General features: G+C 46.3%; 3 protein-coding genes across 3 annotated transcripts in view; 1 reads left to right on the forward strand and 2 right to left on the reverse strand.

The window, feature by feature from the left end:
• Positions 1–276: 276 nt before the first annotated feature.
• Positions 277–3,220, forward strand: rrp7a (ribosomal RNA processing 7 homolog A). The gene is made up of 7 exons (XM_080009914.1): positions 277–365; positions 543–685; positions 923–1,048; positions 1,175–1,298; positions 1,582–1,679; positions 1,765–1,972; positions 3,033–3,220. Exons 1-7 carry the CDS (start codon positions 302–304, stop codon positions 3,116–3,118), a joined length of 849 nt encoding a protein of 282 aa, XP_079866040.1. The 5' UTR covers positions 277–301; the 3' UTR covers positions 3,119–3,220.
• Positions 3,221–3,355: 135 nt separating this feature from the next.
• On the reverse strand, positions 3,356–7,281 carry LOC307236989 (zona pellucida sperm-binding protein 4-like; the record flags this gene model as incomplete). The annotated part of the gene is made up of 12 exons (XM_080009589.1): positions 3,356–3,513; positions 3,638–3,772; positions 3,902–3,971; positions 4,084–4,228; positions 4,460–4,643; positions 5,038–5,171; positions 5,386–5,465; positions 5,573–5,745; positions 5,905–6,039; positions 6,622–6,748; positions 6,866–6,996; positions 7,083–7,281. The coding sequence occupies 12 exons, from the start codon at positions 7,279–7,281 to the stop codon at positions 3,356–3,358; spliced, it is 1,671 nt and encodes a 556-aa protein (XP_079865715.1).
• A 9,375-nt stretch (positions 7,282–16,656) lies between these two features.
• LOC307237231 (heme-binding protein 1-like) overlaps positions 16,657–24,612 on the reverse strand; it is a gene marked incomplete at both ends in the record, with an annotated part of 10,484 nt that continues 2,528 nt past the window's right edge. Inside the window, 3 exons of the mRNA XM_080009919.1 lie at positions 16,657–16,834; positions 18,036–18,216; positions 18,335–18,473. Of these exons, the coding sequence (XP_079866045.1) occupies positions 16,657–16,834; positions 18,036–18,216; positions 18,335–18,473 (498 nt within the window). The remainder of the gene's footprint in view (positions 16,835–18,035; positions 18,217–18,334; positions 18,474–24,612) is intronic.

Here is a 24,612-nt window from a genome sequence, read left to right on the forward strand (position 1 = left end):
GTCATTTTATAGTTTGATTGCCAATGATACCGGCATTATTTGGACTACAACTCTCTTTTGTATTTTTTTTTTAAATAAAAGCCGGACATCAATTAACGGCATCATTACGCTAATAACTGAGCAGCACATAAGATATAAATACGCTGTTAAATCCTGATGATAACAATGATTTCAAAGTAAAGCTTTGAAATCATTCAATGCATGGTTCGTTTTACAGTCGTATTCGAACCACAACTCCCAGGGTACTTTGCGGATAACATCACTTCCGGCTAAAAAAAAAAAAAGAAAAAAAAAAAAGAAGATGGCGCGGTCCAAGAAGAAACACGCTACTGGCGACGCTTGCATTATTCCTGGAGGATTTGCAGGTAAGTCAGTAAACCAGGAGAAAAAAGAAAAACAAAGTCAACTCAAACATTACGTTTGACACGTTACACGCGGTCGCTGATCGCAGTGGGGTCCCCATGTCGGTCCTCATGGGAGTGAAACTGGAATGGTGTTGCCATGAAATCCTCCTTTAACCCGTGTTTTCCGTCATGGCGCAGTGTTGTCTTTACAGTTCAGCCCGGACAGTGTTGCACAACACAAACTGTTCGTGAAAGAACACAGAGTGCGGATAGAGACCAAACTACACCGACCACTGGACAGAACTTTGTTTGTCCTCAACATCCCCCCGTACTGCTCACAGGTACTGTAGTGTTGATGTATTTTGTTTGTTTGTGTGTGTGTGGGGGGGGCTTTACTTATATCAATCAATTTTGATAGTTACATTGAGAATCAATATTGTTGAATTTATTAATCAGGTTTTATTTGACCAATTGAATGGCTTTTAATTGTTAATGCGTAATCAATCATTGTGGTATTGAATAAAGGGAGCATGTGGTTGGACGTAGTCTCACCCAAGGTCACATTTCTCTGTTTTTAGGCCACTGTGACGGAGTTATTTTCAAAGTTTGGCAACATTGAGTCTGTGGAACTGAAGGACAGGCCGGGTTCCACCCCCGAGTCAGAATCCAACCTGCCCAAGTTCTTCAAACCAGCGGAAAAACAGGTCCGAGTGATTTTTTTTTTTTTTGCTGTAGGCGTCTGATTGCGGTCTCAAGTGTATTTCCCTCACAATTATTTCACTTGCTAAATATTCATTGCTGTTTTGTTTCTGTTGGTTCTTCTATTCCAGGGCTTCAAGGTGGCCTACATAGTGTTTAAAAAACCCTCCAGTATTACAGCCGCTAAGTCTCACCCCCAAAGCGAGCCGTTGGTGGTTAGCACAGAGCAACGTCCCGTGGCCACGGGTTTACAGAGTAAGTGATAAAGTGAGGAAAAAAAAAAAAAAAAAAGTGCAGATCAGAAAGTAGTGGTCATCAATTCATCAATCTGGTCAATACATTTATTTGAGGAAAGATTATGGGGGGAATTGTAGTTTTTTCGCTCTCTCTCTCTCTCTCCTAACTGATGCAGAAGTTTCCATGACCTAACCTTCTCCACCTGTAAGCGTACTTACAACCCTGACCCTTTATGCAGGTTTCAATGCCAGCCATTCTGATTAAAAATATATATTTTTTTAATTTGTTAATTCGTTCACAGAATGGATCCAGCAGTACAGGAACTCCTTCATCAAGACAGAAAAACTCCAAGAAACTGTTGACTCCTTCATGCAAAAATATGATGAGAGGAAAGCCGAGGTAAGGATTCAGTCACTGGACCGACCGTATGAACGTCTTTCTTTCCGTGATTGCGGTTTTTGATTTGGTCCTCTTTTTGCCTCAGGATGCGCAGCGACAGAAGGAGGAAGCCGAACAGCAGCAGGAGGATGAGGAGGGCTGGGTGAAGGTCACGAGAGGAAGCAAGAACATCAAGGTCTGCCCCCGTACGGAGGCAGCCAACCAGAAGGCTCTGCAGAAGGAGATCAGGAAGAAGAAGAGAAAGGAGCTGATGAACTTCTACACGTGGCAGCACAGAAACACACAGAAAGAACGTGAGTTCGATTGGATACGTGTAATTAAAAGCGCCGCAGGTTAATGCGGTGGGGAAAAGCGTGCCTTTAACAAGATATCTCGTCAAATAGTTTCAAAAGAACCTCAGGTTTATTGTAAATCCATGAAGGGAAATGGAAAGCAAACTAAAGAGCTGTTTGATTAACTGGCTTTAGAAGCATCAAAGCAATATTTCACCCCTAAAATTTAAACGGCTGCAAATGGCCGTTTGCAAACATAAGATGCAGGATTATTTGAAGTTTATCCTGCTCTGAGATTAAAAAATTCATTAAAATATAAACACATATTTAAACCACATTTCTTTATTTTACAGATATTGAGCCGATTAAGCTCCATCATTAAATGAACAAAAGTGTTTATTTTTTTTTTTATTTAAATTTTCTGATTCAGACAGTAAGTCTGAGTCAATTCCGATTTTATACCTGTATGTCCAGTACAGAGATAGTTACAGGCTTTGTGCTGTGTTAGCTCAATACAAGTCTGCAGAAGGAGTCAAAGAACCTTGCTCCTGACTCAGAAGATTGGGACGTTTTGTGTCTTTTTCCTGTGAAGTAAAGTGAGTTGGGCGTTTCTGGGTGTTGCCAGATACAGTGTTGGATGCTTCCTCTTCTCTGTCCAAACTTGGCACTGACTGAAGTGGCATGGCAACCCTACAGCATCAACACATTGGGTTTTACAGGCGGTGCTCAGCTGCTAATCAGGGCGGCAAGCGGATGGATAAATGCTTCAAAAGTTCCAAACGTAGTTGCATTTAAAACATAGATCCTGTTTTTACTTGTCATAAAGATGCAATTTGTATTGCCTAACTCAGCTTTTGAGATACTGGAAGGTGTATTCCCTGAATTTCACAGGAGCTTGGCTAGTTACGTAATTCGTAAAACACAGCGAGCCTGCCTCTCTTTGTACTGGACACAAGAATGAAACGTATTGATTTTTATTGATTTTTTAAAATTGGTTTTGTGTTGATCATTTTTTTGGACTTGCATCTCATCTTCATGCAGATTTAGGCCCCATGTTCAACTTGTAAACATTTTCTTTCAGACATTGCTGACCTACGAAAAAGGTTTGAGGAGGACAAACAGAAAATAGCTTTGCTGAGAGCGCAGAGGAAGTTCCGACCTTACTGAGTCAACAGCGACCTGGGGATTTTTTTTATTTTGTATCATTTGCCTCCTATGCTGTTCTTTTGCACAAATATTAATCCAATAAACAGACTCAAATGATTTTTACTTCAGTTCTATTTGTGTGAATTGTAGTTTATGACTAGTATTCTTGGCTAAACTCAATACAGATTCTATTGTCTGTGTAAAACAACTTGGAAGTTCAGTTTTAATGCATAAATAACACTTTTAGACATTAAGCTGTCACGCCGATTTGGCTTCTTCGGGTTCAGTTTCTGGTGTGTCACAGTCTTGCTCTTCTTTGAGATGACGCATCTTCATGCATGAGCGGACACTAATGAGACAGAGCAGCAGCAGCGCAGTGCAAACAGCACCCAGAGCATAGAACATCACCTGCAGCACTGAGGAAACACAGGGGGGGGGACTTTAGCAGCACAACAATCTTTACGTTGCTCAACTCATCTGGCACATCGTGTTCATGCAGTTATATATAAAAAAAAAAAAAAGAAAACTGATGGGACTCACTTGTTTTCTGTTTAGCACATGGAGTCAGCTCCTGCTCGGTTATGTTTTGGTTCAACAGTAGAGGTCCCAGAGAGGCTTGTTGGACTTCTCTAGCCCCCGACAAGGCCTCCCGCTTCGGCCTTTTGCCATCAGATGCTGTTGGAGTGAGAGGGAAGAGAGAGACGCAACAGTCTATTTAGAAACCACAACTACGATGGCTGAGCAGAGAGTTTAAAGACAGGTGTTGGGTGTAAAGTCTCAACTTGAGGGCAACGACAGACTCACAGATGAGGGCACAAGGCTGTGAACACTCAATGTCCTCGGTGCAGATTTCTACCCAACAGTAGAAGTACATCTACAGGAAAGGTGAAGAACTTAGGGAGAATGTACTGGGTTGCATTTTACATGGTAGACATGACTTAAATTCACATTTCTACCGCTGCAGGAGCGATTTGATCCTAACGTACCGCTTCAGCACTTGGCTGGCTGGTATGAGGGTCCAGGAAGGCGAAGGTCTTGACATCAAACCTCCTGACCTGGGAATGGGAGTTGGTCTGCCCATAGTTGTCCACGGGGACTGAACTGCGCATGTTATCCAGAGGGTTGGGGCACCTTCCAGGGAATACAGCGGGGGGGGGGGTGACAAACAATTTAGTTAATATGGCGTTTAAAAATACTTTTCAGTGACTTTTATACTGAGAAGTGTGAGGCTGCAAGAGGAGAAATGAGTCACAACACGACCTGCCTTTTAAATAGACAGATTTATCACGCCGAGATTCGTGCAGAACTATAGACATTTTCCAAATTGGGTTGGACTGACCCCCGTGACCCTTCGGTGCTCACCCGTCATAGAGCAGCGTCCACACTGAGTTTCTGGAGGCAGGGTAGGCGAAGCAATCCCGCACGTGAAGGGAGAGGGTGGAGTCCAGGGACGGCTGTGCAATGGAAACCTCCACGTACACGGCTTCACGCAAGGGGAAGGTCATCGGAAGCTGCTCCTCTGGAATGAAGGATGTGAACGATGCATCTGCAGGGGAAATGGAGGATTCTTCTCATGGATGTTGAAATGCTTTTAATCTGCTTTGAGGAAAAAAAAGTTAGGAAAGGTGTAGACAAACACAGACAGGAAAGACAGGAATATAGACAGGAAAATGTTTTTATTTAACAATCATCCTAAACTCATCGTTAACAGTTGAGGGATCACTTGGGTGGGTACTGTTATGCAAGTATAGAATTAACAAATACTGATATTTAGAGAAATATCAAAGACAAGTATGTCAAGGGAACCAAATTACACAGAACCCTTTGGCGTCATGCACATTTTCTATCGCGTCTCTTCCTTAAAGTCAGTCCGCTTGTGCAGCGGTGAAACGGTTTCTTGGCAAAGCCATCAAATTGGGACACATTTTGCAATTCAATACCTGTGGCTATTCTCATCTGCACCCTGATGGTACCAAGTGCAATCACAGCCGGGGGGGTGGTCACCACATGCAAGGACCGCATGTCTTTTGCACGCTGAATCTCTGACGTCTTGTAATCACACTGGACCTGGAGACTGAGAAAACCCAGCTAGAAGCCCAAGATGCAGATAGACAGGTACTGTATACATAGTTGCCAGTTGAGTATAATCTGTAAATTGGATATTTTGTAATCAGCAGTAATAAAGCCAACACAGGGTGTGAGTGGAATCCAACTCTCATTTCCAGTTTCTGGATTTATAATATGATTTGGCGAGATTGAAATAATTAAATTTGTATACAAGGTGGTACCTGAAAGGAGAGTGCTCGGTCACAGTCTTGGCCTGCAGTGTCTCCACCTCCACCTCATAGGTCATCACATCCCCATCAATCTAAAAGCAAGACACGGAAGATCCGTCTCACACCTACATGTAGTTCAGCAGTTATTCCTCAAGTTTCGATGGATAAAAAAAAAGGAACATCCATAGGGCTGCGTCACCTTCATAGTCGCACCGCAGTCTGTAACGCCGATCTTGAAGACGGCGGCATCTGCGGTGGTGATGACGGGGTCGCAGTGCGGCTGGTCCTTGACCACGAGGCGCCAGGGGTCCAGAGGGGGATCCATGTCCGTCGTCTTCACGGAGAAAACAAAGTGTCCATCCAGGGAGCAGGCTGGAGGACGAAAAAGACAAACGCACTTTAAAAGAAACCCAATAAGAAATGACAAACTCATGTGTGGTTTTTTTTTTAACTGCAGCTATTCAAGTAGAGTCAGATCAATTGCATGAAATGCGTTGACTATCTGCCCCGAAAACACAACGTCCTTCTCACCGTTGAGCCTGTAGAAGCAGATGGAGTCGTGGGGGTCATAGCAGCATCCCAGCCTCTGGCAAGCGTCACTGGAGACACTTTGGGGGCCACAATGCACTCTCAGGGCACTTTCGACATTGCATTCTTCAGAAAGAACTGAGAAAACAAACATAATGGGAGGTTATAGAATTTTGTTGAGAATAAGCCTTCATAAAAATAAATAAAATGCATTTACATAGCCCCCTTTCCTCACAGTACAGCCAATGCGCTTCACCAACCCATAACACACATGGAAATTAACAGCATAACTTTTCCAGATGATTTCTTATGTTTATTGCATATCACCCTTTTCTTCTGTCTCTTATTTAAATTTTCCATCACTTTATCATTTGTTGCCGATTTTTGATGTGAGCGGCTGTGACACTGAAATTTCCCTCCGGGGATGAATAAGTATTCATCCATCCATCCATCCATCAAGAATCCACAGGGCCACAGAAGGAGCAATCTCCCTTCCAGCAATGGAGGCTGGGTGGGCTTCCAACATGATCAGCTCCACTTTATTTTGCTGTTTACATTTGTTAAGGGCTGACATCGAAACCCTTACCTACATTTATTACAAAATGTCAGAATCGCATTCTTATGGTGGAAGAGTGACCTCATACATTTCCTCTGCACATCATATTTCGGTTTGATACGAGTTCATCAAAAAAACATCCACACCACACGGTCTCCACTCACTCGTTGGTGCGGGTCGAGCTCCCTTATCGAGGGGCCGAGTCTTTATCAGGGGGCAGCTGATGTTCACCTTGAACCACTCCTCCCCTCCAGCCACCTGGACCAGCAGGGGTAGGACCAGCGAGCTGCCCTGGGGAGCCAACGGTCAGAGAGGGGGGGGGGGGGGGGGGCGGGGGGTTTAGGGATTTAGAGCGACGTGATCATCGGAGCACCGCGTGGGAAACGCTCCATCCACCGCTGGGATTACCTCCACGCGGCCGTAGCAGCTGTCATATCTACTGTAGAAGGAGAGGGCGCCGCTCTTCCTCTCCCTGCCCTTCCTGACGCCACAGGGGCCCTCGTGCCGGGGCACCGGGATTTTGGCCCCCGAACTGTCTGCTGGGGAAGGGGCGAGGGTGTGTTTATCGTGCGGACGTTTCCACCGGAGTGATCGCCGGCGGGGGGGCGGGGGGGGGGGGGTTTACCTTGGACGTGCAGGTTCCCCTGGGCGCGCGGTCCAAACACGGCGCGGACCTTGCGGGCGAAGCAGGCGACGCGCGGCAGGGCGTCGCGCGCCCGCCGGGTGTGGTCGTCGTCGTCGTGCGGGCGGGACAAACCGCACCGCGCCGCCAGGGCGACGCTCAGTGCGAAGAGCAACGAACGCCTTGCGGAGCACGCGTTCATTTCCTTAAGGGTCCGTAGGAATGGATTCCTCTCTTGACGTCTTCTTGTTTTGTTTTTTTTTGTTTTTTTTTTGGTTTTGTTTTGGGGGTTTTTTTGTCACGTGGCCCGAGGTGATTAGCGTTAATTGGTTGCAGACTTTCGCGCGCCACGGGCCGACATTAAGGTGAACCGAATCTAGGGCGGACTGTCTCCAAATTCATTAAAAGGGCACATTTCTCATATTAAACAAGGTGCTGGTTGGTGTTCTCCCCTCCCCCGCCATGCAGCGTGACACATCTTCTCCTTAGGGGGAGCAGTAAATTAAATCACCGCATAATTTAAAGGCGTAGTAGGCTAGACGCGTCCCTCCTACTTCCGTGGTCCCCACGGCAACGCTTCTTCCTAATTATTGTATAATAACCGATGTCCCAAACCTCGGTCACCTAACATTCTTCTCTTATAATAATACTAATTATAATAATAATAATTATAATGATAAGAAGTGGCCATCATTCTTGTCAACTTTAAATATTAATTATCTGTAATAACAACTATATAATTGTCAAAATGTATTAAATGTTTGACAAAAGTAAAAAGTGTTGTTATTAAAAATAACACACACACACACACACACACACACACACACACACACAAACACAAACAATTTGTTGTTGTAGAAACCAACGAAATCGCACGTTTACGTTGTCTTGTGACGACGCGGCGACGCGACCTTCTGACGTTCGCGACACGAGTGAGACGCGGACCCCGACGCCGTGAACATCATGGCCCTGACCCGAAGTCACCCCCAAGACGGTGGCGTTGTAATCCACAATGGGGAGAGGTACGTGGGCAACATGGCGACATCTTCACCAGCTGATAGAGTTGGCCGCCTGTTTGCTCTTATTGCAAGTAGATATAGTTTTATTTGCGTTAGCTTGATGCGAGCTGGCCTAGCATAACGATGGTCGCTGTCGGTTTATCTTAACTGTTAGGTACGTGAATTAACTAAGTCCTAACGAAGACTTAACCTTAGTGTTAATTATACTAGGGACCAATGGAACTAAGCAAGGTAATGTCATAACGGCTGACAATTAACTTTCCTCTCAATATTCAACTCAATGTTATGATTGGTGATTGGCAACAGTTTACTGAAGCCGGGAGTTTTAATTTGTCATGCAGGTCCTTCGTAACACAAATTGACACACACACACCGAAATTTTAAATTTGACATCATTTTCTCGGTGCGATGACCGCAGCTTCTTATTGATCGTCTTTATGTTTTTGAGGCAGCTTGCATCACGTTCCGTCGCATTACCGCCCACTTCTTCCTATTGATCTGTACTTACTTTCAGTTTGTCCTCCCTCCACCCCCACTATTTTCACTACAATCGGAAAATCGTGTGATCTTTACTTGTTCCTGGCCTTCAAGATATCTTAATCGAGCTGTTATAAAGATAAACTATTACCATCCTGCACCTGCATACACCGATCAGCCACAACATTAAAACCATTAACTGGTGAAGTGACTTAACATTGCTCAGAGCTGTTTTGGTGGCGTGCGGGGGAGCTGGAAAATATTAGTGGTTATTAGTGATGGTTTTAATATTGTGACTCATAGCTGTATCTTCTCCTCACCTTATCCCTTCCCCAGAGTACTGCATAAACTCCCCTGTTGGGTGAAGTTTATCACCCCTGCAATAAATGTGACTTAACTGTTCCCTGTCTAGCCACACCTTGTTTCTTTCCTCCCGATGTTTAAGCTCTTCTCCACATGAAGCCCTGTTCTGCACTTTCATCTGCTGCACAACTACTTCCTGTGTCATCATTTCACATCCTCCGCAAACTACACTATGAGCTGAGCACGCCCACAATTACAACACTTTGGTTGTGCACCCTCACATTACCCATACTTGTGACCCCCTCCTCCTTCCTTACAAAACATCGCTGTATGCCCAAAACATTGACAATTATAATATCTCAAAGGTCCGGGCCCATACTCTTTTACACTAAAATATAACTATCCGTAGAACACTTTCTTTGGTTCAAACTCTATTAACACAGTTTCACTTTTCTTCTCATTACACCTCTCTTACACCTCTCATCTCTGGGTGCGTTGCAAATACATTTCACTGCATACATGTATGAAAGTATGTATATGTATGTAATGAATAAACCTCTTGAGTCTTTACCCCCAATACTGGGTCATCTTAATGCTCAGTGGGACCCTTGTAATATGCATTTGCACCCTTTTCCTTGTCTTTCTCCACTCTTCCACTTATTATCTTATTCCTCCTCCTCAGTGTTTGGAGGGATTATAAGAACGTGGAACTGTCATTGAACTGCAAGACCAACCTATTGAAGAGGAAAAAGAAGGGCAGTGTTTACCTCACACCATATAGGGTACAGCCATCACTCACACACTCACGTACACAACATTTAAATTTGTCTTAATTTTATTCCATTTATCTCTCTCTCTCTCTCTCTCTCTCTCTCTCATATGCAGTTTGTGTTTGTGTCCAGTAATACCAAGGACTGCCCCTGGGGTCCTGCATGTTCCCCAACTATCTGATGAAGGGCTGCAGCATTGAGCAGCCAGCCTTCGCCGCCAACTACACCAAAGGAACAGCGTCGGCTGAGCCTGGTGGTAGGTGGTGCCGTGTTCTTTCCTTTCTTCTGTTTATCTGTCTGTCTTTACATCTGTGTTTACATCAGACAGACAGAAATCTATCGAAACAATGAGAAGTTTTCATGTTTATAAACTGGCTATTATTGGCAAAATTAAAAGAACGTTTAGAAGGTCTCGCTAGGTTATCACTAACCAATGAATAAAAAAAGCCTACCTGTAGTGTCAATAATGACATCATAGTGTAAATTACAGACTTTCATCACTATTCTAAATGCAACCTGATCCTAGGAACGGAACTCGGTTGTTAAGTGTGGAGTACCTGTACTGTAAATAGTGTGGGCAGACAACAACAGAACAACATAGCCTGTTGTGAGGAACCTCTCTACCTGTGTTTCAGTGTCCCGTGCTCACCCTGCCCAACATGGTGCTGGCATCTATGGCTGGGCTGCTCCCGGAATGATGAACGGCTACGGCCCGCCTTCTGCTCCTCAGAACTTCACGTACGCTCCTCCCCCTCCACAGCAGAACAGGTTTTATCAGGGTCCAGTGTGGCCCACTCCCCCCAGCAGCAAACATGGGCTTCCACTATATAGTGGCCGCTGCAGGTATGTATTCTAATGGATTTTGTAAACTTTAAGGATTCTTAAAATGTTGCATGGGATGTAAGTTTGGGATAGAGAAACGACTCGTGTTACAGTGCCAGGATTTCCTGCATTTTTACCTGAGTGAACAACAAAAACTTGAAACAAGCATTCATGTTCTTCTCTTTTTGTCAGAGGTGAGAGCACGCATTTAAAAAATCTCAAAACTGGAAAGTTGTTGAGGGCATTGCATATTCTCTTTCTTCTGTATTCTGTTTCTGTCTCCACTTCAAAAGTGGAGATATACTCAGGACAAACCTGACCCTTGACCTCCACCTTGTCTCTTTCCTGTGTGTTCCAGGAATATACTCATCAGCTCCTTCCTACATTGCCCCACCTCCTACGTACCCTGGGCCCCTCAGAACTGGACTGCTCCCCCGCCCGCCCGCCCAAGGTCTGTGTTCTCTCTCTCTCTCTCTCGCTCTCTCTCTCTCTCTTCTATCTTTATATCTGTGTCGCTGCATCTGTCAGAACCAATCAGATCGCTTCAAAGTGAATCACATGGAAGCACGGTGGTAAAAAACAAAAAATAAAGGGGGGTGCTCACGTCACAACCGCGCCACATCAAAATTACAAAAAAAACCCTCACCCTGGCCAGCTTCCTCTTCATCTCCCTCCCCTTCTGTGCCACCTCTGTATTTCAGCGAAGCTGTTCGCCTCCTGAAGACGGGGTGAAACGGGTACGCTGTGCCGAAATGTCAGCTCGGCGGAGCTGTATTTAGGGATGAGCAAGAGTTAGATGTTTGCCCCTGTGCGTCTCCAGGGTGTGCCACTATTACTTTGTCTCGAGAATTCCTGGCACTGTCACTTTTTGTGCTTCAAATGACTAATACCGCGCTCCCTGCCGCAAGTACAGTAGCATGATCCAAAGCGTCTGCCCCAGTTCGCCTCACAGGGCCTGGCAACGCTGAAGAATGCATTACCACAATAGTCAGGAAAGCCTTATGTCACCACTCACCTTATAACCATATACTGTATAGCTGGTAATCGTTCAGGGATGCATAATCCCATGTTAACGAGACCTATTATGCAAAACGAACTTTTTTAGTGCTTGTGCACATACATTTTGGTCTCTGATGGGTCTACTAACGCAAAAACTGTGAAAAAAGACAACTCTGTTTTTTGTGAGCTATATGTTTCAGAAGACCTGTCCTAAAGTGAGATGTTCAGCTTTGCTGCCCTAAGATACGTCATCGCAGTTTTATTTATAAAATTTTATTTTCTGATGTTTCCTTACCTGCTACTAATAATCTACTACTAATCAATCCAGAAATTATATATGCCTTTCTGAGACATTGCTTAAGTTTAGACTTTTTAGATCAAGACTAAAAAGTCCTAGATTAGGGGCATGAGCATGGTTTGTCGCTTGTTGAAGCCGAGTCCCTAGCACTGGACCGACCCAAATGGAGAAGATTGGTGAAACTGATTGGCTCTACACATGTTGCCGCCCCCGTCGCCGAGCAAGAGACCTGATGATGATGATGATGATGCACGCTTTGTGGCACGGTGGCGCTGTGCATTGCACTCACACTCACAGCAAGAATCGGAATCAAAATCTGAAATACTTTAATAATCCCAGGGGGAAATGACTACAAGAAGGTCCTGGGTTCAATTCCCGCCTGGGGCGCTGTTGGCACCGTGCTCCGGGTGGGTTATCTCCCAAATAGGACCCTTTCTGTGTGGAGTTTGCATGTTCTCCCTGTGCTCACATGGGGTGTCCTCCACCTCACGTCAGTAAGGACCCCCACCAAAAAACATGCACACATCATCGTCTGACCAGCGATGGACACTCGTTACCAGGTCCCTGAGCGTATCAACGAATGCTGCCCACTGCTCCTGGCTGCCCCCCCGGAGGAAGGACAAGCTAGGATGGGTCAAATGCAGAGGCCACATTTCACCAGCCACCATCCAGCGTGTGCGTGTGTGCGCGCGTGCGCGTGTGCGTGCGTGTGTGTGTGTGTGTGTGTGTGTGTGTGTGTGTGTGTGTTGTAATGTTGTGTGATAATTAAAGATTCTTCTTCTTCTGAAGGACTAGTCGGCTCCTTCTGTCTCGTCTTAATCCAGATAATCCATTTCCTCTATTGTCAAGGTCGACCTGGAGGCCCATGTCCAGTAATCCAAAAAAAAAACCTGCCTCTGGCCATGTTTAATGTAAACCTCCACTTAGACCTAGATTAGCCCAATCTGCCTTCTGGAATTAAACAAAGACTAGGCAGGGCTGAGACTACTTAAACCATGAGTGAGAAAGGCCAGTTAGTCCAGATTAAAAATGTGATTTAGTCTCAGATTAGGCCTAATCTGTGTCCGCAAAACCGCCCCAGGGTCTTTACATTGAATTTAATTGAAAGTGTTTTCATCAGCTAAAATTTCAAATTTAATTTCTGAAAAGTTCTAAGGACATCGGAGTGGTGAGCTCCTTTCCGGCTAAAAGAGTCAATCCAAAATTAGTGGCAATACGCAGGTTTTTTTTAAACGCGGATAAGCCTGCTAAAGATATGGTGATTGATGCCTTTCCAATTGCCAGTCCATGAGTGTGCCTTTCTTTTTTTTTTCTTTTTTTTTCCTGGTGTGTGACATTCGATGTCACAAGCACGCCGGAAAAGGGATGTGTCATGTTTCCAGTGTGATGGGGGTGGGGACAGTTGAAGCAGCATTGAGTATCTATGCCTGCATCGGGCCTGGTCCTTTGGCGGCGGGGAGTGGAGATGGTCCTCCAGTTCGGAGACTGGCTCGGGGTGGTGCTGTAGTGGATCTGAGCCCGGAACGGTCAAAGCTTTCCCCACGGCTTTCCCACACACTCAAAACATTTCATGGACCCGCATTTGTGGAAAAAAGTCAATAACATCTGGTTTTGGATTCTAAATCGGATATGAAGTGATCCGAAGATGAGATATGAAGATGATACACAGATAATCCTGTCTATTTACGCGTCCACGTCCGGTGAGGGGGCGGAAAGGCTCCGGCCCGGGCCGCTGTTCGTGGCTTGTGCTTCTGGCAGAGCCCAGAACACCCATTCTGGGTGTGAGTCCGGAAGGAGCCTCTTCCACAATAATGTGTCTGTTTGTGTTTTTTACCTGTTTTAATTAAATGAGCATAAAGCTGTCCCTGAGCAGCTTTACGCGCATACGTCCTATATTTGGATGTATGCGCGTAACAATTACAAGGCTTGAAGTTAAAGCAACAATAGTCTGCTGTGATTGAAAGTTAATAGTTAATAAAGATATTTTATTTATATCAATGCATCATGCATCAATTGATCTCATTTCATCATAACAGGTAGGCCTGGTCTACAGGAACGAGCAGTTAATATGTTGACTGTATCCATTTTTGTGTTGGTCATACTATAGAATGATTTATTGCTTGTGTTTAGTGAAAAATACGGAAGATAAGGAACTTAAAAAAACATTGCATACTCAATCCCAATATTGGTCACTAGGGCTGAACGTTTCGGGAAAATAATGATGTAATCAATCATGTTTCCATTACTGCCAATCGGAGCCGGAGCTGATAAAAACCTGTGACTAATGCAGGGTAATTTGTCCCGGGACTGAATGCCAGATGTAACCTTTCCCACTAAAGATAAAAAGCCGGATGTCAGCGGGTTTTTTCGTGCAGTGGACAAGAGGCAAAAGTGCTCCTGACATACATACAACTGAGTCAGAAGCATTAACTATGAAGAGTTTGAGTCTCCACTGGCCATCCTCATTACCTTCTCATTCAGACTACGAAATGAGTTTCACCATGTAATGACGTAATGATATGTTTTCGTGATGCGCTGATAAGCGACCATATCAAATAATCTCCCAGCCCTAATGTACTTACTTTCTCTTTTTATTCTCTTTTACTCCATGTTGACCCGTCCAGATAACCCCAAAGCAGCAGCAGCAGAAGCAGCAGGCAGCGCTTTTTACAACCCAAGCAATCTGCACAACATCTGCATGTCTATGGTGAGGAACCATACAGGTTGTCCTTTAACGTAGCGTTTACCAGTGCCTCTTTGTGTTATGTTGTGTAGAGTGTGTATTGAGGGGGAAAACATTTGTCTTGTTTTTGTCTTTTCTTTTTTCCTTGTAGGAGCAGCCTCCTCCGTGTACCGTGTACCCAAACACCCCTGAAAAGAACAGTCTTAATTTCCAACACCATCATAACAACCCCCACCCCGATGACCTCTGTGTCGATGGTGGATACGATTTGTTATTTCCATTTGTGTTTCTGTAAAGAGATTCATTATTTCATTAATAGTGATTCTATTTAGCATAACTGGGAGAAATAGTATTACCATTTCTGAAACGAATGCAACAAGAACTCTCTCTCTCTATGTATATATAGATATCGATATAGATATCTATAGATAAACAAACGTTTGTGTCTGTGTGCAATATTCCAGAGCCACATAACCAAGCTGCAGGCAGTGACCTAACCGACCGTGTGCCCTACTCCTGGCTTTTATTGTATTCATGTATGCAAAGCCCGGATGAAACCAGAACTCTCCACTCTGTGTAATTACACTAGTATGGAGTTACAAGGCCACTCAGTTATATTACAGCCCATCTGTGTGTTGCCTGCAATCAAGACTTGTGAATACAACCCATTTATTCCAGATTGAACTGGGCTGAGGCGACTAAACAGACCGTATAATTGCATCCCTCTCCGCGTGCCTCGATTAGCACTTGTTTGTGAGACTTTGCACTAGGTGTAGTGGAAAGTGCACTGCGCAATTTGAACTAAGGTTTACTTAATTAAATCCGATCTCAGTACATCAATAGTTTGTAAATTGAATTCCTTATATTGATATATTATTTTAAGTTTTTTATCGTCTGGAAATTTCTCTTGACGTTGTGGACCCAATGTTTAAAATGAATGGAAAAACAACAGCTCTGAGCCAATTCAGTGCTTAAGACTAGCAGCATATTTATTATGATGTGAAACATTATCAAATCTAATCAATATCTACATTCCATATTTTCACAGAAAATCCCACACTATTCAGTCGAAGGTATTTCATAACACGTTTCAAGAATCATAATAAATAGGCATGACGATTTTGAAGACTCCAACCATTCAAAGTATTGACAGACAAAATCTTTCCGTTACATGTCACGCCGTATAATGTCATAACAAAGCTTAGGAGCAGGTTTATTTATTTATTTTTTAATAACACTGGAAGGCTAGCTAACAAATACACTCATAACACCTGTCCACTCACTAGTTCACAAATAAAAAAATGTAATCTACATTGTCTCAAGTCTTATTATTTCTTTCCAGTTATACACAAAAAGGGGATTTTTGATTAAAGTACATCTTATTTTGTTAGATTTACACATATCTCTGTACGTCTAAATACATTGGTAAATACATGAATTCAATGTTAAAATCCTACAGATGGTGAGATTGCTTCAACCCTTGAGGAGAGCAAGTTCTAATTTCTCCATCTTGCCTCACCCACTGACATCAGGCCCGCCAGGCTGGTTTGTATCACAGGGCTGAGCCAAGGCTTACTCTCTAGTGAACACTTCGGCTCTATGAACCAAAATATTGAGTTACAACAACTGAGCTTTCTGTCGCACCTCTGTAAGGTCAACAGCTCTGTTATGACCACCAGCAACCAGACCACTGCATTTGACTGAACACTAGATTTGACTCCCTTCTCTGCATTGCACCCAAAAGGCTTGGACAGTACATTGTGTCCTTGATGATCCAATGCTTAGAAATGCAGAATGTGGTATCCATTTCCTTTATAAGATCACACTTAACAAACCTCAGTCAATCTATCAATTACAACATGAGGGGTCAGATTGGGGTGAAGCAGAATGAAATCTATTCTAAGGTGTCTGGAAGGCGAAGTTACATTATTGATGTTGGGATGTTGAATTCCGAATTGAGCCATCACCTGATGACCGAACTCTGAGACGAAGGACATCACAGAATGTGAAGGCAACATGGACGGATGATCCCTATCTGGACATCCAGATTTAAAGGTGTAGAGAATCCTACTGCCTCTATGGTCATCAAATTTAGTTGGATCTAGAATGGCTGTCAGGAGTGTAGGGGTGTGGAGGAGAGGGGGGTGTTGAGCAAGGAGGAAGTCAACTTGAGATCCGATTCAGAGGCGAAGGTGAAGGGCGGAACCTACGGCTCCTCCTGCAGGAACCACACCTCGTTGCGGCGTCCGTAGGGTTTGATTGGCGGGTCGTAGCTGCAGCAGAAGTACTGTTTGCGTTGATAGGGCGCGGTCTCGCCGAGGGTGCGCGTCAGGCGCAGGGCCTCAGCTCTGTACTCACTTTCCCCCGCGAAGCCTCCAAACTGACTGCGAACAGAGGGTCGAGGAAAAACCAAAACATGAGCCAAAGATGTAGGACCACTCTTGCATACTATATGTTAACTAATGGGATAAGCACCACCACGCAGGCAGTGGCGTAACTACCGTATATGCAGGTAATGCAGCTGCATCGGGGCCTGCAACAGTTTAGGGCCTGCACGCACAGGCCCCTCTGTATCTCTCCACTACTGACCATAAAATCTTGAGCACTGAGTCTACAGTATACACGTGGCCACTAACCTTTTATGGTAGGCGGTAAGTATTTATAGTACTCAGTATAGTACTCAATGAGCCAAGTCATTTACTCGATGTCTCACATACCCAATGTCATTCATTCACCAAATAAATAACAATACAGAAACAATACAAGCATATAGTTTGACTCATACCTCCTTACATTTCTAAATTTATAATAAATTGATAATAAATTAGCGATTTAATGCTCAAAAATGTGCAAAGTGTGCCCGTGCGGAATTCTGGGTGATAGTATTTTGGACATGCGTACTAACTACTGCATAGCAAAATCCACACAGAAGAGATAAGACCGCATGTAAGTGAGAAACGATGAAGCACAAACACAAGAGCGGGTTTCAGAAGCGTGGATTTTAAAGAAGCAGCCGAGAAAGAAAAAAGCGAAACTTCCGAAAATAGGCCATTTCTAAAGAAAGATGAGATAGCAAGCATCAATTGTTCCACTGGGCCAGAGCCCGAAGAAGACGACTTGGCGCAGCAAAAAGGCCGGAGAGTGCGCCTATGATGTATTTTTTTTATAATTTATTTGACTAATAGTCAACCTTCACACTTGGCCGCGTGCTTTCATTTCTTTCACTCGCTACTGACATTACGTTATGGTACCGTAAAAAAACGTAATCTTATATACAGTGCGAGGACTCCTATACGAGAACCTGATCATAATGCTGGTGAGGAAAGTTAATTAGTGAATGAGGCTGCTATCGTAATGGAACAATCCGTACCGAAGGCAGGAGGAAGGCAGGCTGCAGACTGAATAGCAAGCAGAACATTATGATACACTGTGATGGGGGCCAGGCTTTGACCTTCTTGCATTGGGTCCCGGCCCTAACTCGATACGCCATTTTGGAAACATAAGGAAAGGCTATGTGCCCTCTACACCTTGAGGACATTGAAAACATTAGATGATGATCCGTGAGCTATGAAATCGATCACTCACAGTGCGTAGACGGTCATGCCGGGCCGGTCTTCGATCTTAATGGCGCTGTCAGTGGGCGTGGGGGTGCTCTGCTGGTAGAGGGTGGGGATCCGGATGCCGACCACCAGGCGACGAGACATCACGCCGTCGTCCCGCGGGTACACCGTGATGGTGACGGGAGCCGCCGTGCCCATGGCCTCGCCTACGGAAACAGACAGGGAGCGGTTTTTGGACCCGTCACAGAGAGTCCTCCGGAGTCTTCCATCCATCAGGGTGTAGGTCTGAGGGACCGCTTTTCAGGGTTTCCTTGACCAGCCCACCTTGTTCGTTGCTCCCACCGATGTACATCAGCAGCTTCCTCACGAGCTCCCCGCTCACTTGGTCGAAGGTCCGGCCCTCGGACGGAACCAAAGCGTATTTGGCCGCGTCGTAGCGCCGCACCTCGTAGCTAACGCCGTCCTGAGGGGGGAAGGAGGCAGAAGGGAGGTCTTTGGCTCCACCGGTCTAATCACAGTTGCGAGCCACTCACATCTTCAGAACACATGGGCAAGGAGGCACGCAAGAGCGCACAAATGATGTGTGTGTGTGTGTGTGTGTGTGTGTGTGTGTGTGTGTGTGTGTGTGTGTGCGTGTGTGCATGTGCACAAACACACACAATCACACACACTGTACTCTTCCTGGGGATGAGTGCAGGATGGAGGTCAAGCTAAAACGTGATTCACCTCTGACACATTCATGTTGACAATCTGCTTAGAGGGATAAAATCCTAAACAAGTCGGTTTTACACAGGGTGTGTTCGTGTGCACGTGGAATATTTCTGTCTATGTCCTTGTGTGTGTGTGTGTGTGTGTGTGTGTGTGTGTGTGTGTGTGTGTGTGTGTGTGTCTGTGTGTGTGTGCATGTGTGTGTGCCTGTGCATTCATGCGTGTACGATGCTCGAGTGTGTGTCCATGATGATGTCTGTGCCTGGGTGTGTGCATGTTTGTGTGTGTGTGTGTGTGTGTGTGAAAGCATGATGGCTGGCCAAATGGCCCCCACACGACGCAGCGGATCAAACATATTTACGCTGATTTGATTCCATTTCTTCTTCTTCTCTGCCCCCGGAGCACTGCGGGGTTCATTCAGCCTAAACAGAATAATGGGCTGGAGCTGCACGTTGCATAACATCACTAAGATAAACAGACACACACGCGCGCGCGCGCACACACACGCACACACACACACACAAACACACACACACACACAATATTGAACAAAATATTTGAATAAGTGTCAATGCAGAATCCACTTCTTCACATTATACTGTATGAATGCTTTTCAATGTCTATGACCATGATGCTGCTGATAATGAAGTGTGTGTGTGCCCTGCATGGTTAACCTGATCATTAAGATTCAAGATTTCAAGATTCAAGAGGTTTATTCGTCACATACATATACATACTTTCATACATATATGCAGTGAAATGTAATGCAACGCACCCGGTGATTACACAAAATATGTCCTAGGAAAATTTCTTTCTACTAGACCAACTAACTGATCCCTAAAACGTAATATAGTAAGTTGAATACTTACAGAATAAAATAAAAATATATAGAATAAAATAAAATAAAATAAAATAAAATGGAATAGATAAAGGGAATAGGCTTACGTATATGGGATAGACTTATGTATATGAGATAGGCAATTATGTATATACAGATATGTGCATCAAAGTGTGAATAAAGTGAGGTAGTGTTTGTGGGATAATACAGCACAGTATACAGTAAACAGTACAGCGCAGCAATACGGTATCACCGAACAACCCAGAACAGTGACACAGTATGCGGTTCAGTATGCGACATACAGTACAGAAGGTAGTGGAGCCTATGTGTGTGGCTCAGTGAGGACCCCTGGTGAGGTCAGCATTGACAGTTCTAATGGCTTGCGGGAAAAAACTCTGTCTCAGTCTCTCTTTCCTCGCTGTGTGACTGCGGAGGCGCTTGCCTGACCCCAGCAGTTGGAACAGTCCGTTGTTGGGGTGATGAGGATCCTTCATGATCCTACGGGCTCTGCTACTACACCTCCTGGTGTATAAGTCCTGCAGGGAGGGGAGGGTAGTTCCAGTGGTACGTTGGGCTGAACGCACCACCCTCTGCAGGGCCCGCCTGTCCTGAGCAGTACAGTTCCCAAACCAGGCAGTGATGTTGCCTGTCAGGATGCTCTCCACTGCTCCAGAGTAGAAGGAGTTGATTTGATTTCCTCAGCTGCCTGAGATGGTAAAGACGCTGCCTCGCCTTTCTCACCAGAGTGTCTGTGTGTAAAGTCCATGTTAAATCCTCTGTGATGTGGACTCCCAGGTACTTGAAGCTGCTCACCCTGTCGACAGAAGTCCCATTAATCACCAAGGGCGTGTGCATCCTCGATTGTAATCCTCGCCTAAAGTCCACAATCAGCTCCTTAGTTTTGCTGACGTTCAGGTGGAGGCTGTTGTCCTGGCACCAGAGTGACAGGTCAGCCACCTCCTCGCGGTAGGCCTTCTCATCGCAGTCAGTGATCAGGCCCACGACAACGGTGTCCTCAGCAAACTTGATGATGGTGTTGGAGCTGGACCTGGCCACACAGTCATGTGTGTACATGGAGTACAGTAGGGGGCCGAGGACGCAACCCTGCACATTGCTTATTTACTTCCTTGTGCTGTTTCCTGTGTTTTGCTTACACGCCTGGGCTAGGAAGTCAGTACGGCAGGAGTTATTCACTGGTCAGTTACTTTAGTTCTCACTGAAGGAAAACAATGATTGGACCAAAGTGACTTTACACTACCTATGCAATATAAAGTCCTTCCATTGTGGCCCGGAATCCCCGCTGTACAGCACTCAGTAGATAATGGTACGTTATCACTAACTTCTAAATTGTGATAGTCGGTCAGCCTCCTGCTGTGTAGTAACAATAGGGCTCTGCCACAGGGTATGTCACTGGGACCGCCATTACCATCGCATAGGTGGCACTCCAGACAGCAGTGCCTGGCTAAGATAACATTTACAATTAAAATGCCCATTGTCTGTGTGTGTGTGTGTGTGTGTGTGTGTGTGTCTGTGTGTGTGTGTGTTAGTGTGTGTGCGCGCGCGTGTGTGTGGTTAGTTTATATCTTATTCCAGCCTACTGTGTGATAATTACTCCTGTTCCTGGGCTGGGTACACATGAAGCCATAATCAACATCAAAGATCTAAACTTAGATTGTTGGTTTCTTGTCTTCCCAAGTGTTGACTATTAACAAGAACCAGTATCGAAAACCCACCTGGAAAATATCTTTGACATTCTTTATCATAATCGGAATAAAATAAATAAATCAACAAATATAATAATAATATTAATGATGATAATAATAATCCCCCTGAGGAATCGCCACCTTACCGCGGTCGTGGGATTTGTGTGTCCCTGTGACCCTGGGAGCTGTGTTGTCGCGGGCATTAACCCCTGGTAGGGTCTCCCAAGGCAGAGTGGTCCCAGAGGAGGGACCAGACAAAGAGCGATTCAAAGGACCCTAATGCAATGACAATCAAGGCAACATGGTACGTCGCCCGGAATAGGGAGACTGGGGCCCCCTCCTGGAGCCAGACCTGGGCAGGGAACTCGCCGGCGAGCGTCTGGTGGCCGGGCCTTGACTCATGGGGCTCGGCTGGGCACAGCCCGAAAAAATACCATGGAGCCGCCACCCTGTGGACCCACCACCTGCAGGCATAGGCACTGGGGTCAGGTGGAATGTCAGCTGGGCGGCAGGCAAAGGCGGGGGCCTGGGCCTGCTGATCCTTGGCATCGTGGACTAGTTCTAGGGACGTGGAATGTCACCTCTCTGGCGGGGAAGGAGCCGGAGTTGGTGCGGGAGGTGGAGCGGTACTAACTAGATATAGTTGGACTCACCTCTACACACAGCACTGGCTCTGGAACCAAACTCCGGGAGAGGGGCTGGACTCTCTCCTTTCCAGAGTTGCCCAGGATGAGAGGTGCCGGGCGGGTGTGGGGATACTCACAAACCCCCGGCTGAGTGCCACTGTGTTGGAGTTCTCCCCAGTAAACAAGAGGGTTGCTTCTATGCGACTACAAATTCCTAGGGAGAAAGCTCTGACTGTTGTGTGTACTTATGCACCGAACACCAGTTCAGAGTATACAGCCTTCTTGGAGTCTCTGGGTGGCGTCCTGGAAGCAACTAGGGACTCTATAGTTCTACCGGGAGACTTCAATGCTCACGTGGGCAACGATGGAGAAACCTGGAAGGGAGTGATTGGGAGGAACGGCTTGCCTGATCTGAATCCAAGTGGTGCTTTGTTATTGGACTTCTGTGCTAGTCATGGATTGGCCATAACGAACAGCATGTTTGGGCATAGGGTGGCTCATAAGTGTACGTGGTACCAGACCACCTTATGTCAAAGATCAATGATCGACTTTGTGGTCGTGTCATCAGATCATCATGTCTTGGACACTCGGGTGAAGAGAGGAGCAGAGCTGTCAACTGATCACCACCTGGTGGTGAGTTGGATCAGATGGCGGGGGAGGCTGCCAGACAGACCTGGTAAACACAAACGTGTAGTGAGGGTGAACTGGGAACACCTGGTGGATGCCCCCATCCGCAAGGTCTTCAACTGCCACCTCCGGAAGAATTTTTCGCGCATCCCGGGGAGGTTGGGGACATGGAATCCGAGTAGGTCATGTTCAAAACCTCCATTGCGGAGGCGGCTGCTAGGAGCTGTGGTCGGAAGGTAGTCTGTGCCTGTCGTGGCGGCAACCCAAGAACCCGTTGGGGGACACCAGCAGTGAAGGAAGCCGTCAAGCTGAAGAAGGAGGCCTTTCAGGGTTGGCTGGCCCAGGGGTCTCCTGATGCAGCAGGCAGATACCGGCAGGCTAGAAGGGCTGCAGCTTCGGCGGTCACTGAAGCACCTGGGTGTAGGAGGAGTTCGGGGAGGCTATGGAGAAGGACTTTCGGTTGGCCTCAAGGAAGTTCTGGCAAACTGTTTCGGCGACTCAGAAAGGGGAAGCAGGGCTTGGCTCAGGCTGTGTTCAGCCGGGGAGGAGAACTGCTGACCCGGACTGGGGATATTGTCGGGCGGTGGAAAGAGCACTTTGAGGAACTCTTGAACCCGATCAATACGTCCTCAGGGGAAGAGGCAGAGTCTGAAGACTCGGGGGAAGTCTCGTCCATATGCCTGGCAAGGCGCCGGGGGTGGACAAGATTTGCCCTGAGATGCGGAAGGCTCTGGACATTGTTGGGCTGTCTTGGCTGACACGCCTCTTCAGTGTCGCTGGGATGTCAGGTACAGTACCTGTGGAGTGGAAGACTGGGGTGGTGATTCACATTTTTAAAAAGGGGGACCGGAGGGTGTGCTCCGATTATAGGGGTGTCACACTGCTCAGCCTCCCCGGGAACATTTACTCCAGGGTGCTGGAAAGGAGTATCCGGCCGATTGTCGAACCTCAGATTCAGGAGGAGCAATGTGGAACCAATGTGGTTGTGGGAGTTTGCCCATCCAGTCTACATGTGTTTTGTGGACCTGGAAAAGGCTTTCGACCAGGTCCCTCGGGGATCCTGTGGAGGGTACTGAGGGAGTATGGGGTACCGGGGCCGTTGGTACGAGCCATCTGGGCCTTGTACAACCAAAGTGAAAGCTGTGTTTGCATTCTCGGCACAAAGTCAAACACGTTCTCAGTGGGTGTTGGACTCCGCCAAGGTTGCCCCTTGTGCCCGATTCTGTTTGTGATATTCATGGACAGGATCTCAAGGCGCAGCCGAGGTGAGGAGAGTGTCCGGTTTGGGAACCTCAGAATTGCATCTCTGCTTTTTGTAGATGATGTGGTTTTGTTGGCTTCATCAGACCGTGACCTCCAGCACGCACTGGGGCAGTTTGCAGCCGAGTGTGAAGCGGTGGGGATGAGAGTCAGCACCTCCAAGTCTGAGGCCATGGTTCTCTGCCAGAAAACGGTGGATTGCTCCCTCCGGGTTGGGAGCGAGTTGCTGCCCCAAGTGAAGGAGTTCAAGTATCTCGGGATCTTGTTAACGAGTGAGGGGAAACTGGAGCATGAGATGGACAGGCGGATCGGTGCGGCGTCAGCGGTGATGCGGGTGTTGAACCGGACCGTTGTGGTGAAGAGGGAGCTGAGCCGGTAGGCAAAGCTCTCAATTTACCAGTCCATCTACGTCCCAACCCTCACCTATGGTCATGAGCTTTGGGTAGTGACCGAAAGAACGAGATCGCGAATACAAGCGGCCAAAATGAGTTTCCTCCGTAGGGTGGCTGAGCTCAGCCTTAGAGATAGGGTGAGGAGCTCGGACATCCAGAGGGAGCTCGGAGTAGAGCCGCTGCTCCTTCGCATCGAAAGGAGCCAGTTGAGGTGGTTCGGGCATCTGATCAGGATGCCTCCTGGGCGCCTTCCCTTGGAGGTTTTTCGGGCACGTCCAGCTGGTCAGAGATCACGGGGTAGACCCAGAACATGCTGGAGGGATTATATAGCCATAGATTATATGTACTCCTCGGGGTCCCCCAGGAGGAACTGGAAAACGTTGCCGGGGAGAAGGGGCCCTGGAGCTCCTCGTTCAGCCTGCTGCCACCGTGACCCGGCCCCGGATAA

This window comes from Zeus faber, assembly GCF_960531495.2.
Source record: "Zeus faber genome assembly, chromosome: 11".
NCBI classification, from domain to species: domain Eukaryota; kingdom Metazoa; phylum Chordata; class Actinopteri; order Zeiformes; family Zeidae; genus Zeus; species Zeus faber.

Excerpts from the sequence above, each read along its gene's own strand:
- rrp7a (XM_080009914.1), top strand. The coding sequence starts at position 302 with ATGGCGCGGTCCAAGAAGAAACACGCTACTGGCGACGCTTGCATTATT. Across the intron at positions 1,049-1,174 it reads TCAAACCAGCGGAAAAACAG|GGCTTCAAGGTGGCCTACAT; the intron begins GTCCGAGTGATT and ends CTTCTATTCCAG. Across the intron at positions 1,680-1,764 it reads ATGATGAGAGGAAAGCCGAG|GATGCGCAGCGACAGAAGGA; the intron begins GTAAGGATTCAG and ends TTTTTGCCTCAG.